General features: G+C 44.1%; 2 protein-coding genes across 3 annotated transcripts in view; one reads left to right on the top strand and one right to left on the bottom strand.

Annotated features, from left to right (window-relative positions):
• The window catches only part of GGPS1 (geranylgeranyl diphosphate synthase 1), a 407,079-nt gene that overhangs the window by 307,008 nt on the left and 81,976 nt on the right, over nt 1–18,095 (bottom strand). The gene's annotated exons all lie outside the window — the stretch shown is intronic.
• B3GALNT2 (beta-1,3-N-acetylgalactosaminyltransferase 2) overlaps nt 10,159–18,095 on the top strand; it is a 31,383-nt gene continuing 23,446 nt past the window's right edge. The window contains exon 1 of one of the 2 annotated variants that reach the window (XM_049831542.1): nt 10,159–10,369. In XM_049831542.1, the coding sequence (XP_049687499.1) occupies nt 10,267–10,369 (103 nt within the window). In that variant the 5' untranslated portion in view covers nt 10,159–10,266. The remainder of the gene's footprint in view (nt 10,370–18,095) is intronic. The other variant, XM_049831543.1, reaches the window with a different exon arrangement.

Below are 18,095 nucleotides of genomic sequence, written 5' to 3' on the forward strand. Positions count from 1 at the left end.
CACTGCACGGGACCTCCATGTTAATTTACTTCTTGTAATATTATTGTAAAAAAACCTGATATTCTTTCTAACCAATAGGCTTTTGGGATGCTTTCATTTAAAGGTTTGGCTTTTAATTTGGCAGCTGAAGACATCGGTAGTCTAGTAGGCACAGAGCTGCTTCACAGTACCTATTCTGAAAAACATTCCAATGTCTTGGACAGGTCTTGTCTTGGCCAGGTTTGTCCTTGGTTGCTATTTCAAAGTTTTCAGCTTAAGATTCCCATTCCTAACTTCTAACAAGAATATTTCTTAATGCAGGGTGTGTTCAGCTTTATTTTGGTGGTAGAGAAATAGGCTTTAGCTAACTGAGTAGCTATTTCATTGACAGTGAAATAAAAATGGCTTTCTGAAACTATGTTAAAAAGGAGCAACAAAATGCTTAATAAGGTTCTTTAGGGAAACCTTCCTACACTGTACATGATTTGGTAACTGCTCTGATCACCATGGCAACATTTTCGTTTGTCCTTCCGCATGTATAGTTTTAACTGGAACAGCAAGGGAGGGGAATATAGGGCATACAGCTTCATTCTCAAAGGCTTTGTAAGAACTTGCATTTGTGGCTCATCATTAACGTTCCCATCTAAAATAACAAAATTGCTACAGCTTATTACAGTATTGCAAACAGCTTGCTTTCTGTTTCCAATTAACATCAGCATATGAGGTCCTGAGATTGAAACATTTCACAGCATCGGTAGTTTCAAGAGCTGCATTTACAAAAATCTAGTACTATTCAGTTACTTTTCAGAAGAGGGAAATGTCATTGTTTTGGACATAAGGTTTTTCTCCAAAATTTTTCTTCAAGTAGTTGTGAATGTGTTGGACTTCTTATGTTTTTAATATTTGGTTCACATGTTTGTGGTTTCTTTCATCAGTTCATAACTTTCATCAGGTAAAAAATTTTCTGTCTATTAAGATGGTTTCATTGTTCTAATTTTAAGAAAAGGAAACACATGGAGTGCCATAAATTGCATATTTATTTTAGCAGATGTCTATAATGTATCTGAAGAGGTTAAACTGTAGAAGCGTAACTCCTTAGTGGAAAACAGGACAACTTTAATATCATTGGTCCTTATTTACCAGTTCCTTGAATGAATATATACTACTGGCAAATTACTGATTTGAAGGGGGGGGGGGGGGGCGGTGCACCTGGAAGATCAGCAGTTCAAAATAATTGTAACAGCTTTGGATCACATAAGAATATATGACTTTATTCAAGAACACCACCAAAATACTGACACCCTGAGGAGAATGGCATCATCTGGGTTTTTTATGCCAGCTTGATCCACAAATCAATATTTAAAAGAATGTCTTTTCCTTCAATACTTCCAAACCATAAACCATCTTTGTCATTATTATATTTTTCACTGCTTTGACCTTTGTGGTGGTTTAGATAATCTGCTATTGATAGTTGAGTTTCATGCTCAAACATCTTGCCTCAAAGCCTACACAAAAATATCTGAAAGTTCTTGGACACTTTTCTAAAAATAAATACATATTTTATCATGAAGGATAGCATGATTTTTTAAAAAAAAACAACCTCCGAAATGTGGCTTTGTCTAACAGTAAGGTTTCCTGTCGGCTGAAGCAATGAGTTTTTATTTTCATCAAACGGTTTTGATTCCCACTAACTTCAATGAGAACAAGACCAGGCCTGTTACCATCCTAGCATTGTACTTTTCTCTCTGATTTATTTCATATGCCGTTAGGCTTGTTGCTTTGTATTTCAGGCCCAGAAAATAATGCGTGCTCCCTGTTAACAATGTGAGTTGGGGCTGTCATCTCACGGAATGAGAACTTCGGAACAGAAGTTGGATTCAAGAAGTTTTAGACATATTAGCAATCCTTTCTTCATATCCTAGTGCTTGCTGCTCTGATGAAATGAGAATTCCCAATGGTGGATTCATGGTAAATTATAATGCATCCATAGCACTTGTGGAACCAGCTGTTTTGCATTCCTCAGATTAATCTCCTTGGTTTACCTTAAATTTAAAATGTTATCATTTCAATACTAAAAACTATTTCCTTTCTCTCTATTATGTATCCCATTCCCTTTCTTTGCTTCCTACACCATGTTTTAAATTAGTAGCAGGTTGCTTGGCTGGTGGTGATAGGAAAGATTTTAAGATAGCCTCTACAAAATTATGGTCGAAGGAGGGGGAAAAATGGAGGGAAGCTTAAATTAAGCTATTCTGGGTCACACCATCGATTAAAATAAATACAAACAGTGTGTCAATGACACAAAGGTAAATACAGGAGGTGTCGCCAACTGATTCGGAAGGACATCGTTAACAAAGCATGTGGAAGGGGCTGATGGTACAATGGCTTTCTTTGCGGTGACTCAAAATAGGATCAGCTCCAGCAGAAGGAAAGAACACTTTAAGAACAGTCTGTAAAGGTGCATATTAAAGCCTGGAACTTTAATATAACAGTTGTTTATCCAGCTGTGTTTCTGGTATCGAAGTAACAAAAGATATACTTTGGGAGAACCTGATTATATAGTTTTTCCTTCGTTGTACAGGGGTAAAAAGTCTGTATACATAATTCTAGAAAATGCCATAGTTACAGCTGTCTTTTGGGGCTGCTTCAGAATCTGGATTTGTTTCTTCAAGAAGACTAAAGAAAACTTGCGGGAGGAGTAGCTCCTAAGACAGAGCTTTCTTGTAGAGAAAACTAATAATGCTTAAAGTCATTAGACTGACTTAAATAGTATTGTAATGTGTGAAATATAGTGGGAAAAATTACCAGAATAAGTGCTACATAAAATGTTACAGGCACCTGCATATTTGGTCTTTAGGGAGAATGGTATTTAGAATAAATATTGTACATTTGCATCTAACTAAATTCAGCTTTATAGCACTATTAAGTACAGCCATAAATACCAGAACTGGTATGGGAACAACTTTTCTGTCTGTTAGAGGAAGATGTATGCCTGAGTTTGTCAAATACATTTACACTGCTCACATTTGTGAACAAACAAAACGAGCAGCTTTACCCTAAAATAGGGTCTCTTATTTCCCAAATTGTTGTTACATGTAGAAGTTGCACAGGATCGTCTATTACTGCCACCTACTGATAAAGTGATAAAAAGCCGACTGAAACAGAAAAAATTACCCACGTCAACTAGAAATGACGTCAAAGCAAGATTTTAAATTTATACACATACTCTCAGAAACAGAGTGCCAGCACTTCTTTTTTTGTGGTCTGCACCCCGTAAGGTATCGCCTGTCACTGTGGTATTGCTGGGGCGTGATTCAACCTCACACTTCAGTTCCAAACTTCTCCGTTTAGGAAAAGACAAAAGTCACACACATGGTTTGGTTAAATAGGTCAGGTGAAAAACGCTTTGAAAGTTGTGGAATTCTTCAGGTGTACCCGCTGGAGTTGCTGCATACTCCCTTCTTGAATTTCAGTTTCCAGTTTCACATGTAACTCAGCTGCCTGTTCCTCGTTGCCACCAGTGCCACCAGTTGTGCCACCACTTACATGTTTGCCTTTTGCTCCCTTGAGCAGGTGATGTGACCGCAAATGGCAGTAAGGACTGGCTCGAGGGCTGAGCGGGCCCCCAGCGCAGGGAGCTGCTAATAATCTCTCCTGTTTGCCTTCCTCTTTGCAGAACCGTGCAACAGTTTTCATGTGACGGATATGCACTATTCCTTCACACTCACACTTTGCTTCTGGCTGCTGGGGTTTTTATTTCAGGGTGGGGGTTTTTTTCCAATTTTTGGAGTCTAGGCCAAACACTTCATCATAGGCCACAGCATAAGCATACAGCCAGAACAGAGCTTAGCCCAGTACTTAGGCTCAGAATAGCATTTTACAGAAAATGCACTAGGCATGGCATAAGGATGTTTCAAAAGACAGCCCGTTCCACAAAGCCTGTTTGTTGCGTAGCCTCTCGCTGTACCATATCCTTTTGTGCCTTTGAACTTCAGGCTGTGTACTTGAGCCATTCATTCTTTCTATAGCATGCTCTAAAGAGGTGTGCAATTTTTTTCAGTGAAAGGAAAGAATGAGCCAAACTTTATAGGAAAGAACTATTGTGACTTTTTAAAAACCTTTCCAGTAGCAATGACTTTAAAGATCTTTATAGTGTAACAGCCTCTCTCTGGCAAGTGTGGCTCACATGACTTTTGGCTGTAAAATTATCCTTAACTTTCTTGTTGCAAAGACTGTTCACTAGTGTGGTTCTTGTAGTGATTCTTGTCTGAGAGGTTTCCCCCTGGAGAGCACACCAGCTTTTATCCTACTCATTGGAACACAGCACACAGATTTCCAATATATATATCTGCAGTGCCGATATGAATGTATTAGTCATATCCTTAAAAGATAGAGTGAAAAAACCTTCGGATGCTAAGGTTCTCATGAAAAAATACCTCAACAGAAACTTTGAGAATATAAAGGATGTTATAGATAATAGACTCTCCGAGGTCTATTCTTTCTTTGACAGCACATGCATCTTTTGTTCTGGGAGTTTGCTTCAGACTCTGGAAAATATGAAATATCTATTCATGAGAAATTAGAAGGCTGTAAAAGTGATTATGTTTCTTTACAGTTCTGCCCATATCAGCTAAAACAAATACTTGCAACAAGGATGTGAACACATTTAGGGATATTTAAACAGAATCTGAATAAATGCAAAAAATACATTAAAAGATCATTAAAGAAGCTAAGTTAAGCACTCATTTAAGAAATGCCAGAGTTAAATGTGCTTATGCATCTTCCATTTGCTTCTCTCATTTGTATGCACTACTATTCCAGATTGCCATTGCAGGAATTCCCACAAGGCACAGTATAGGCAATGCTCAGTTAATGAGCAGTTACTCGGTACTATTTTGGGGTCTTTATTCATTGTGTAGCCCTGGGCCTGATTTACTCACAAATTCTCCCTTCAATGTAGGACTATTCCCTGATGAGCTTCTCTGTGGTGCTCATCACGAATTGCTTCACAAAGTATCTCCCCAGTATCCTGGAGGAATGCGAGGGTGGAACTATTCCCATCTTACAGGGGGAAGACGAGGCAGAGCCTGATCAGAACGGGTGAGATTGTCAGTACCTGTCTCTTCAGCATAGCTAACTCTTTCAAGATCTCAAACAATGTTCCCATTTGCTCAAGCTTCAGTTATGAATCCTCAACTCTACAAACTAGAGTGACTTTTGCAAGTCAAACACCCAGAAACTAAGGGGAAAAAGCAACGTGAAATGTTCGGTTTCATGATTTTCCTGGTATCGCACAGAGGCAATGATAAAACGCAGTTCTCCCAAGCAGCAAGGAGCCTTGGCCTTGTAACACTATTCCGCGGTCCCACCTCATTCACCTTGCATCTTTTGCAACAAATGAACCAGCCATCTGGTGCATTCTCCAGTAGAGCACGTTCATCCTAAAGCACAGTAAGCACCATGAGGGGAAAACAGCATCAAGTCGTGTAAATTTTTTTAAATGAAATGTATCCTGAATATTATCCAGTGATAGATAATAATGAAATGATAAGTAATATGTGGCCAATCTGCTTTGTAATCCCCCCAACAGCTTAACTCTTTAGCAGGCATGTGATTAAAAAGCATATTTGCTGTTGTAGGTCTCAGCAGGACTTCCTATCAACCTTATTCTCTTCTGTACCCACATCCTGAAGTCTTTGTGCCAGTTGTTAAAAATAGCTGTATGCTAGCTGCACATGAAATAGCTAACCCCAACAGTGGCTGTTGCTTGATTATTGGATATTTAGTGGTGTTCCACATCTCTGCAAGACATTCCCTTGTTTACTCTCTGAGATGTGCCTGCCAGGATTTAGCTGCTACCATATAGGCGGTTTTGAGTCCATTTCTATTTTTGATTTTCATGAACATGACAAAGAGTTAACTAAGACCATGAAATTTATTATTGCTGTATAGGTATGTTTGGATAACTGTGATGTCCTGCAAGCCAATTTGTATCATAGTTATCAACTCTTGTGCAGGTTAGGCTAGGTCTGATTAAAAACAAAAATCCAACTGAACAATACCTTTCCAGAAGATGACAAAGATATTCTAATTTTCCCCTCTCTAGAATAAGGGATGGTGACTTACTGTTTTCACTGCAACCCTCAGCCTAAAGAACTGAAGTGTGGACTTCAAGAGAGTCCATTCTTCAACTGGGAAGCACTGGGCAGCCTTAAGAAAGAAAAAAAAAAATTAACTGCAACTTATGACACCCCATAGTACTCTAGGTTCAGAGCTTCTTACAGATCCCAGCTACAGGCTATTTTATGATCAACTGCTATGAAGGGGTTGCAAGATTAAGTTCCATTGCAACCATGCCCTGAAGCATTTAACCACTGTGAAGGAAAAAGTCAAATTAATGTGGTTTCTCTGAAGGCAATACTGCCTCCTTGACCTTTTTAGGCCCTCGAATCTCTTAATAAAGGAGAATGTTGAGTGGAATTGGTAGTCATACCATATCTGGATTTTTTTTCAAATGACTAGTAAGTCTCCCTTAAGACACCATTAAGGAAGTTAGCCATCGGCAAAATTTTGTTAGAGTCTTACCTCCATTCAGCGTACAACTAGCGCAGGCCTCGCGCCACACCGGCTGCACGCTGCGTGCTGCCCAAAGCTTTCTAATAGCGTCTCTCTTCATGCCTGTCCATCACGGTACTTAGAGCTGGCTGGTCACATACCATTGACTTTTCTTTGCTGCTGCTAATGATATGAGCTGGCAGGCCCGTCAGCAAGACAGCTTGTTTTCCAGAGATCAGTTTTCGCAGGATTCCTTTGTCTGTCCTCAGGAGACCCCAGTGACACTGATGGCATTAATAGCCCAAGCCGAGGAGTCTGGGAACTCCTCTGCATCTGCACTTCATCTGGATCGGAAAGCTGAAAAGGGAGGCAGGGAGATATCGCTTCTGTTTGGGGAAATAAACAAAATCTATTTCTTCTGAACATCCTAAGGAAGGTAAGGAAAGGATTGATAATTCCTCAATACAGGCAGTGAATCTGCTTAGGTTACGGAAAAAATAAGACACACTCTTGGGATAAAAATTTACAACCCTTTAAACACTAACAAAATCCTTCGTACCCTGATCTGTAATATCTTTTAATGTTTTTTTCTTTAAATAACTAAAGGCACAGTGATTTTGTGAAAGGTAATGTATCAGTATTACTGCAAGGTGTAGAGAAAGTTACATCCCAAATCCCTAAAATGGAATCTCTCACCAGTTGTTCCTCTGCTTTCAGATGGAGCACACAAAGATCGATAAAACCCACAACTCCCTGGGGACAAACCCTTCTAGAACACACGCAGCTCTACCCTGCTTCTTGCTCTTCTCATCTGCTGCTAGTGTCCTAAAAAAACCCAGTCACCCGCTCGGGGCACTAATTAAGCGAACAAACATTACAAAACTGAATGCTACAGACTGGCTAGCTGTGGTACATAACTACAGCTCTGGTATCCATCATGTCTTCTCTGTGTCTAGACAGATGCTTATCCAGAGACATTATGCAAATTTAACAGAAGCATCTTAAGTTTGCAAGCAGCCTGGGGACTAAAATTTCTGTCTCTTCTATCTCCAGCTCTTGTGCCCAACATGTTGTGCCTGTACTATATATTTTGTGTGCCAGAGGTACCACCTGAGTCTGTAATGTCAGAAGAGTAACTCTGCTTGGAAAGCGCAGAATGAAAATGGTGTATTTTTGTATAAATGCTACCTAGAATTGGCATAACCCAAATCAAAATTTTCTGTCTTCCAGGAAAATAATTTAAAATTACCTGGAAGTTACACTCCACGTGCATTTGTCTTTTCATGGTATATATATTCATGATTCTTAAATTTCTGAAAAAAATCTCATTTTTATATGGGCCAAAGCTTTTCAAAAAGTGTGCCTAAAGCTTGGTGCCTCAAATCCATGCTTAGACACTCTAATATGATCTCTCTTCCCCAAAATACTAGTCCTCATAAAAGCCCTCAAGAATGCTAATTGAAACTGCTTTGCTAATGGAAATTTCTGAAAACCAGGTTTAATGGTTGGGTCTGGTTAACTCACAATTCATACACAGGTGCGCATTTTCAGTGTCAAACATGACATGAGAAGTACCACTGCTTGCATCTTCTACAGACGATGAAGTTGGGAGGCTTAGGTTAAATCTTTGGCTTTAAAAATCTTGCAGAGACTGTGATAGAAAATGGAGTAGGAAAGGCCAGTCTTCTACAACTATACTGTATGTTTAACCATCTCCTACATGACAAAAATGCATACATAATCATCCTTTTGACCAGGATACCCTGTTTCTGTAATGTGGAGAAACACATTTCTCCTGTTCTGTACATCACATAGTCCTTTATCGTTGAGCATGGTAGGTAATACCATATAGAAGGCAAGATATTAAGGAATTGGGTCCTCCGTTTTGTCTGCGAGGAAGAAATGACTCCTGGACATGTTTATAAGATCGATCCCCATCAGTTCACCTGGCCTGGGACAAAGTTTGGGGAGTGAACCTAACGTATTGACTACAAGGAATATAGGCAAATATAAAGTAATATTAGCAGCTGGACCAGTTTTTATTTCTGCAGCTGAACCTGCTGAAAGGCAAGTCAAATGTAAATAGTGATTAATAACAACAGCATTTTTTGTGGAAATGCTTTCCCTAGTACTATTATTTGCTGACAAGTACACACTCAATTGCATATTAAATATGTGTAAGTATGCAAACAAATTAATGTATTTCCAACACATTTCCCTTTTGCTGTTTAAACCCAATATATAAAGGTTAAAGAAGTCATCGGGTTTCCTTCTAATATCTCACACCAGTTGATGAAAAATGAATCTTAATGAAGCTGTTTGTGAGGGCTTTAAGCATTTTGCAAACACTTCACAGCTTGGGGATTTTAAGAATGATTTTCTTTTGAAAACTTTTCATAAAAACTCAATCCTTTCTTTCAATCATACTTCATACGTATCAGGTTCTGTTACTAAATTATGTGTTTCTGATTGATAGAATAGCATCAGCGAGCATTCATTTAAGCCTTACGGCTACTACACATAAACTTCTAGTTTATACATTAACTTCTCAGAAGCCTCTGCTTATTTTTCCACATCACTTTTTCAGGTAGATTCACCCTGCAGGAGTCCAAGGAAACACTTCTCTTTGTTATTGGTGTTCAGAGGGAGCAGAGACAAGTAACTTCTCAAGGAGCTGACAATCTTATGCTCTCCTCCATCCAGTCCCATGCAGACCTCTTTAGTCAGCGTGGGGCTCTGCAGGCGGTCACCCTCTTGGCGGGTCGGTGCGTAGCTACCCAGGTTCTCAAAGCGGTGGCTGTCGGCAAGATGCGAAGCTGAGCTTGGATTATTTACATCTCCTAACACACTCCTGCAGGAGCGAGAACGCTACCGTCGATTCTTGGCCGTGATCCACCCGCAATTAAGGACACTCGGGTTGTTTAACAACCCCCCCCCCCCCCCCCCCCCCGCCCCGGAATTTCAGTCAAGTAACATGTTCCTCGCTGGCATGAAAACCTCCAGGAACAGTTGGCAAAGAAGCGCAGCGGCATTGCCAAAGGGAAGCGCTCTCTCCTCTTTATTGGATTAGCAAAGGATTGTTCTGGAAGGCTACTTCGTGCCTACACGACGACTTTCGAGAAGGGGCATTCAGCGGAGAACCGTAGAGTTACACCAACACAGATGAACCGGGGAAGGGTTTCCCCCAGCCGCTGCCCCGGCGCAGCCCCCGCGCCTCAGCCCTCTGGGGTTGCACCGCAGCGGCAGCCGCGGGCACGGCCGGCCCGGCGGGAGGCGAGGCCTGCGGCGGGGGCCCGAGGGCGGCCACGGGCGAAGCAACCCCTAGGGACAGCGCGCTGCTACCGCCCCCGACGCCTACGCTCCCCTGCCGCGTAGAACGTGAGGTAAAGCCGCGCGTCCTCGGCGTTTCCCCGCAGGGGAGGACGCCCGCCCGCCCGGCCGGCTCTCCCCGCCGTGCGCGGCAACGCCGGCCCCGCTCCCCTCAGCCTCCCGGGGCCGCCCCGCCCCGCCCCGCGGCATTGTGGGGGCTGTAGGCGCTCGCCTCCGCCGCCCGCGCCGCCCGCTGCCCGCCGGGGCTGAGGCGGGACTGCAGCTCCCGGCGGCCGCGGGGCAGCGGAGCCCGGCCCGGCCGAGCGGCGGAGGCGGGGAGGAGCCGCGGGCGGCCGGGAGTCGGCCCGTCGCTGCTGGGAGAGGCCGGCGCGGAGGGGAAGGGGCTGGCTGCGGCGGCGGCCAATGCGAAACTGGCTGGTGCTGCTGTGCCCCTGTGCGGTCGGGGTCGCGCTGCACCTCTGGCTGCTGCTCAGCTGCCCCGGCGGCCCCGAGAGGCAGCCGGCAGGTAGGGAAGGGGCGGGCGGCGGGGGCGGCCCCCGGGGGCACGGGCACCCCGGGCGGGCGGGCGGGCGGGGGTCCCTCGCCCCCAGGAGCCTTGGTGAGGAGAGGTCGGGGGTCGCGGGGCTGGGGGCTGAAGGGGGGTGCCCGGGGCCGCGGGCGGCTGGGGCAGTTAACGGGGCCGGGAGGCGAGGAGCCGCGGGGAAAGGGGGGTATGTATGTGGGGGGCGGGGGGGGGGGGGGGGGGGGGCTGTGGCCGTTACACGGTCGGGCCGTCCCCCTGCTGCGTAACGCCGCGGCCGTGCCGGCGGCTCCGGCATTTGTGTGGCTGCGGGCAGCGGGTCTGCCTGCCGGCTGCCGGGCTCGGGGGGGCTCCGGGGCTCGCTCGGGACGGCGACAGCCCGCCGGGGAAAAGTGCCCGGAGTGCCCGCCTGGGTCCATCGTGAGGTAACGACTCGTTAGGCCGAGCCGCGGGCAGCAGCGCCGGCTCCGCGGTTTACACCGGAGGTACCGAGCGCCGTGGCCGTCCGTGGGTTGTCGAGGGTGCGTCGCAACTTTCTGTGGGGCGGCGGCCCCTTCTGAACCCCTCCTGCCCCCACGGGTGCCCTCCCGCTCCCGCTGAGGTGCGTGGGGAAGAAATTCCCCCGCGTTCCACTTGGGTCGGGTCATTCCCAGTCCTAGGGAATAGCTCTTTGCGCTGTGCCGTGTTTGCCTTGGCGGTCTTTAAAGCCCCTGTGGTGCAAAAAGCTATTCACAGGATGGGCACAAGCGAAATCAGACCCCTGAGGGCTTGCTTACACCTTGTGCTCCTCATAAGGCAAGTTGTGGTCTTCAGGCCGCAAATCTGCAAGCCTGGTAGAAACGGGCATCTGTTGGGGCAGAAACTTTTGCCAACTACCCATAGGAGCTGTTTGAGAACATTAAGAAATATTCTACAGGACATCTGAAAAAAATTATAAGGAAAAAACGGTGGGTTTTTTAAATTGAGATCTGCTTAGAACTCTGTTTAGCGACCCAGTACCCTGTTCACTAACAAAGCCACGCTTTGCGACCGGTGCCTGTTCCCTGTGCAGAGTGTACACAACTGTGAGGAAATGAGAGTCTGCTGATTTCCAGTGGTAATTAATAACTGCAGGTGTGAAAGGAGCAAGGTCAGTGCATTTGCATAGCCTGAAGGCCACAGAGTTGTATGGGTGTCTTTGTATTCTGGCCATTGCACCCTTGAATTATAAAAGAACGGGAGTTCTAGTTGATAGTCTGAAGTGCATTTGAATTGTCTGGCTGGTTTTGTTCCTCATTTTTCACGGTGCTGCTTTTGTAACTTCATTGCATTAATTTGGAGTTAGAAGTGGCAATGTGGAATCTCACGATTACCTTTCCTGCAAAAATGTGTTTTCCGCTAACAAATATTTCTAAAGAAAATCCAGAAGTTTCTCAGTTGGGAAGGGAGGGAAGAAGCTTTGCTCCTCAGAGATTTGCTGTTTCAAGTTTGTGTTTGTTACTGTGAAACTGTGCCGCATTGGATAATGTTAGGACAACTAGGATTTTTTAAAAAAGCTTTTTTTTTTTAATACTGAAAGAGTAAGTGTACATTTTGTTTGTGCTAGTGTTACTTAGTTGTAGCCTATTGAGTAATGTATTCACACTGAGGAGAGAAAAACTGATGCCTGTTATACAAAAAGAACTTCCATAGGAAAATGTTCAACACTGTGCATGTGCTATCTCTTTGTAGGCCTGATCCTTGCATGATAATTTAAGGAAGAGATTGCCTCTTAGCCTTCAACGTACTGCAAAATGTACAAGCTGTAGGTATGGCTGCCTTGGCAGAGGAAAGAAGGATGAGCTAAGGGACCTCTTCTATCTCTGATGTCTTCTGTGTTATATTTTTTTATTATTCAGAGTGTTTTAGGAACATTAATGAATTCATATACAAGAGTAAGAAATGTCCCTATATATTAAAAGGCTTCTTGAATCTGAAACTGTTTAAGAGGATCTGGTACTGCCTGATAAAGCCAGTCTTGTTTCATTTGATTATTGAGTAATACCTTTTTTTTTTTTTTCTTGTTTACTGCTCCAGCTGCTCTTTATTACCTACTACCTGGAATCACTGGTATGAATAAAAATTAAATCTGGTCATGGGACAGTATTTTACAATAGCTGTGACATAAAAATGCATCATTTGTGTATCCTTTGGTATTTCTGTGTAGTGTCTGAGTGCCTCAACAGCTGCAAAATTAGCTACTAGTGGAGGTCAAAGGCAGAGTGAACAGCAGTTCTATTTTTTGAGGAGTTTAATTCCCCTCTCAATAGTCATCACACACACTCACGCAAATGGAAGTTTGTTAAAAAGTTGATAACCTGTTATGCTGATTATTTACCTTGACATCATTGACTCGCTAACACAAGACTGGAATAGACATCTCTGGCCATCAATTCTGCTTACTTTTTCTAATAAGCAACGTTTGAGCTCTGTCTTAAAATGGCAGCTGGGCAGCCTATGTTTATGTAGTGAAGATTTGGGGTAGCTTTTTGTTTGTTCGCTTGGATTCCTAGCAGTCTTAGGAGGAGGCTGTTCCAGAAGTTTGTTGTCCTGATTGTAAGTGTTTTCTCATTTCTGGCCTAAACTTGCTTGCAAATGGTTTATGCCCTTCTGTTCTTAAGCCTTTCAGTTAAAAGGGTCTTTTTTCCTCCTTCAGGTACACCTCCATCATGTAACCATAGAGATCAAAGGTTTTAAACCTTTGTTTTCTGAAGCTGAGCAATTTGGGTATTTCTAACTCTTACTGGCAAAATAGGCTTTCCATTTCCAGAAAGCAGTTAATTTTTGCTGTCTATAGGTCAGATGACTTTAAATGTAAACAGTGTTCCAGTCTTCACTCATTCCATCTACCTGTCGTCTTCTATTGGAAGCACCTCCTTTAATAAGACCTTCTTTTAAACTACCCCATGTGAAAGGCCTGTAGTCTGCCTGCATGCTTTGGCCCTTGGTTGTGTCTCTTCCTGTGCAGTATTCTGACTTTCTCTGTGTTCATGATGACTTTCACCTTGGTGTCACAGAAGATAGAGTACACTTCTTGTAGACAGTACTCTTTAGTTGGAAAAAAATAAATAAGATCAGTTCTGAGACCAAAGACACTGGCCTTTGCTTCAGTGTCCTGACTTTGGTGGCTTCCTGACTTTGCTGGCTCCCTGCCTTCTTTTAGTTCATCAGTTAATGGGACTGTAATTTGCACTTATGAACAAGACTTGTGCAAGAACGTGGTTTTAGGTTTAATTGAAGTCCTTGTCTAACTGGTTACAAGCAAGTGCTATCAAAAGGAAGTTCGTGGGTAGGAAGCTTTAGTTAATTTTTGTAAAAATCTTAGAAAAATGCTAATTATAAAATGACCTCAGAAACTTGAGAAAGAACAGACAGACCTGCTTTTAGCACTCCAGGTGGATTCATTGCTGATCGTGTGTTTTAATTGATGGCAGAAGTCTTATTGAGTAGGAAATTACTCACTGTAGGGCTTTGGTTACAGTGCCTGATCAGAAAGCCCCACACATTCAATGTAACACGCTGCTACTTTGCTGATGCTAATGCCCTTTAATATGTTATTCCTGTTAAATTTCTGGGGGTGTGTGGCAGCTAAGAATTGGCCCTTTTGGTTTTGTTAGAGTCAGTCTTTTACAAGTGCACAATTATGCAACAGATTAAAAACCACCATTTTCTAGAAACTGCTTGTATGCCATCTGTTGTCCTGTGGTTCAGCACGTACTTCTTCAGGCACTGGCCTAATAGAACCATATACAGGGTTGGTCAGGCTGGAGTTTAGTGATCTGCCCTGCAGAATTAGGGCTGTCCCCCTCATGATCTAGCCTGTGTACATAAGAGGTGAGAGAGAAGGAGGAAGAGCTTAACCTGCTTTTGGCTTTTCAGTGCTGAAATAATGTAATGCAGAAACAATCTCTGAGGGTTTTGAGTGATGCTGTGCTCTGTAGGGAGAAAGTCTGCCAAAATGTGATACTTTCTTAAGAAAATATGTTGTCTGAAATCTGTTAAGCCTGTCTGTCAGAGACTAGTATGCTCGGTCACAAAGTTATTTCATCTTTCGTAGGCATGTAAAGACTAATAGACTGGTGGCCTTGGAAATCGAAACCTTCCATCAACAGGTCATGTTTTGCATTGGCAGTAGCTGCGCAGTTCTGCCAGTTGTTCCCCAGCCTTCATCTGTGAGATCTTACTGTAACGTTGTTTTCCAGGGCTGGGCCATCCCCAACAAAAACAATCCTCTTGCCTTTGATGGGCATGAAATAATTGACAAAGAATCCACAACAAAGCTGACAGTATTTTCCAACTGAATTGGGATTTTTTTTTAGAGTTTGCAGTTATTCTGTGGATGTTGCAAACTACTAACAAGCAGCACTGGAGCTGCATTTTTGTGTTTTGGTGCTGGAGCAGGGGGCAAAGAGTACCAGTTCTGCCAGAGCTGGAGAGCAAGACTTGTGGCTGAAGGAAGCTCTTCACCAGTTGTCTTCCAAATTGCACATTGAGTAGGCCAGAAGGGAGCATGTAGCCTTCCGTGGGAGCAGGTTTTTGTTCCATGGCATCAGGGATTGGTAACTAGTTTTCAAAGGATAAAGGTGCTGTTGCTTTCTCCTGCCCTCCTTCACCCTGCCCCCCCCCCCCCACCCCCCCACCCCCCCAAAAAAAAGAATTAAAAAGGCAGGGGGGAACAGTTTCAGTGTTGCAAAAAGCATTTGCTTTATTCCTTTTGTGTCTACGCTTCTAATGCTTTGGCCGTTGTTCCCAGATTTGTCTAGAAGTATGCGAGTGCTGTATCAGTAATGGTGTTTAGAGCACCATCATCCCACCAGTATTACTACTGTCACTTTGCAACTCAGGACCCTGCTGTCCTACTTCTTTAAGTGAATGCTGTTGATGTTAAAAAAAAAAAAAAAAAGACAACTGCCTACAGAGGTTTTCCTCTTTGAATCTGTAAAGCTTGTTTAAAAGCTTGTCTAAAGGCTTGTCTGTCTCAAGGAATACCGCGCTCCCGCAGAAACTAGGGGTGTACATCTTGGCGATTTTTAGCTCTGGTATAAAGTAGGTACTGCAGGGGGGTCACGTAGATCTGCTTGCAGAGAAACGTGTAATGCAGATGAGCTACAGCAGATTACTTTAAGTGAAGAAGATTACAGAGGGGGAAAGCTCTTTGCTTTGTCCTTTTTCTGAGTGTGTCAGCATTCTCTGAATACAAACCTTTATATTCAGTTAATTCCTTCCTTCGTGTTTGTTTGGATCTTTCACAAAGCAGTGCAGAAGAAAAAGGCATTAAAAAACAGGAATGTGGTTGCAGTCGCAAGAATAGGCAGAGATAACAACCTGGAATGTGTGGGGTGGTTTTTTTTTTTTTTTTGGAGGGGTGTTGTTCCTTTTTAGTCTTATCTTATCAAGTAGATTAGTTGAGAATATTCTAAATAAATTCTGCCTGGCCTACTTAATTCCGTTCACTGATTTTTTTTTTTTTTATTTTTTTTTTATTTTTTTTTTTTTTTAAGAAAAAGTAGCTGCATGGGTAGCAGAAGATAGAAGGCCCAGCCTTCTGTGGAGCTTGCTCATGCTAGCAGTCTCCAGTGGAGTTTCTCTGGTGCCTGACAATGCAGGTAACCCTATGCTGCTGTGTTTCTCAGTGCAGGCACTAACAAGTCTTTTCTCTGTCCAGTCCAGTTCCATGAAACATGGGAACTTAATCACTTTGGGGACTGCACACTATGTCAAACTTGACTGAAAATGACTGCCAAATTTAGTAGTTGGTAAGGGACTCATCAGTAGAGATATGTGCAGCAAGATCATATTTACCTTGTTTGTTGACAAAATCAAGCTAAATGATCTCTCAATCTTTTCATCTCCTTATAATGACAGTAAATATAATTAACAGCTTAACTTGACATTTTACTTGAGAATCAGTCTCACAGGAAGAAGAGATGCATGTTAATCTCTGTAGTTTGGGATTTTGAAAAACTTCAAGAGCTATTGACTGCTGCTGATGTGGTTAAAATCTGACTAGGCCAGCAGACTGCCTGTCAGCAGTGACCTCTTTTCATGGCCAACTGTGATGGGTTGACCCTGGCTGGACTCAAGGTGCCCACCAAAGCTGTTCTATCACTCCCCCATCCTCAACTGGACAGGGGAGAGAAAAATATAACAAAAAGCTTGCGGGTTGAGATAAGGACAGGAGAGATCATTCACTAATTACCATCACGGGCAAAACAGACTCAATTTGGGAAAATTAACTCAATTTATTACAAATCAACCAGAGCAAGGTAATGAGAAATAAAACGAAATCTCAGAACACCTTCCCACCACCCCTCCCTTCTTCCCGGGCACAACTTCCCTCCCAGATTTCTCCACCAAGCCCCCCCAGTGGCACAGGGGGACAGGAATGGGGTTTATGGTCATCACACGTTATTTTCTGCTGCTTCACCTCCTCAGGGGCAGGGCTCATCACACTCTTCCCCTGCTCCAGCGTGGGGTCCCACCCACGGGAGACAGTCCTCCACGAACTTCTCCAACGTGGGCCATTCCCGTGGGCTGCAGTTCTTCACGAACTGCTCCAGCATGGGTCCTTTCCACGGTGTGCAGTCCTTCAGGAGCACACTGCTCCAGCGTGGATCCCCCATGAGGTCACAAGTCCTGCCAGAAAACCTGCTCCGTGGGCTCCTCTCTCCACAGATCTGCAGGTCCTGCCAGGAGCCTGCTCCAGTGTGGGGTTCCCACGGGGTCACAGCCTCCTTTGGGAACCCACCTGCTCCAGCGTGGGGTCCTCCATGGGCTGCAGGTGGAGATCTGCTCCACCGTGGACCTCCCTGGGCTGCGGGGGGACAGCCTGCCTCACCAGGGTCTTCCCCACGGGCTGCAGGGGAATCTTCGCTCTGGCAGCTGGAGCATCTCCTCCCGCTCCTTCTTCACTGACCTTGGTGTCCGCAGGCTTGTTTCTCTGACATGTTCTCACTCCTCTCTCCGGTGGCTGTTTTCCCTTTCACTATTGGGGCAATTACTGTAGTTGTTGTTGTTTGGGTCCCTATCTCGAGCATGGTGTCCTCAGATGCAGTCTGGGTCCCTGCCTCAACCATGGTCCTCTGAGAGTGTTGAACTGTGGCTCGGTAGGCATAGGCCAGGCCCCAGTACAGTGCGAGAAGCTGCTGGTTTTCATTGGGATAAGCAAGGCACCCTTCTGTCAGGTGGCGTGTCAGTTTGCCAGGGTTACTTGCCTGTTGGGATGTAAAATCCCAGATTATGGGAGGTGATAACTGTCCTAGAAATCTGCCCAAATCCTTCCATATACCCTGCCACCCAGGGACCGGTTGCTTGAGGGCACATTTCAGTATTGCCTCACCTAAAACTTGCCTTCTCTTATACCAGGACGAGACCAAATTCCACAATACCCATAATATGCCACCAGTATTAATTATTAGTATTGAACAGCTTACATAAGGGTGAACAAGGACCTTGGGAGCCTGCATAATAAACCCATTCACATCAATGCCTGGTAGGGAGAGGGAGATGTGTTCCCTCATCTCCTCCACAGGATAGCTCCCACAACACAGCAAAGCCATCACTGCCAGGACAAAGCACATAGACGTTATTTGTATTAGCACATTCCCATGTTCCTTCATTCTCCCCAGGAGATAGCTCCTGCAGCACAACACAGCCATCAGTGCCAGGACAAAGCACACAGCCATTATTTGCA

This window comes from Accipiter gentilis, chromosome 28, assembly GCF_929443795.1.
Source record: "Accipiter gentilis chromosome 28, bAccGen1.1, whole genome shotgun sequence".
NCBI classification, from domain to species: domain Eukaryota; kingdom Metazoa; phylum Chordata; class Aves; order Accipitriformes; family Accipitridae; genus Astur; species Astur gentilis.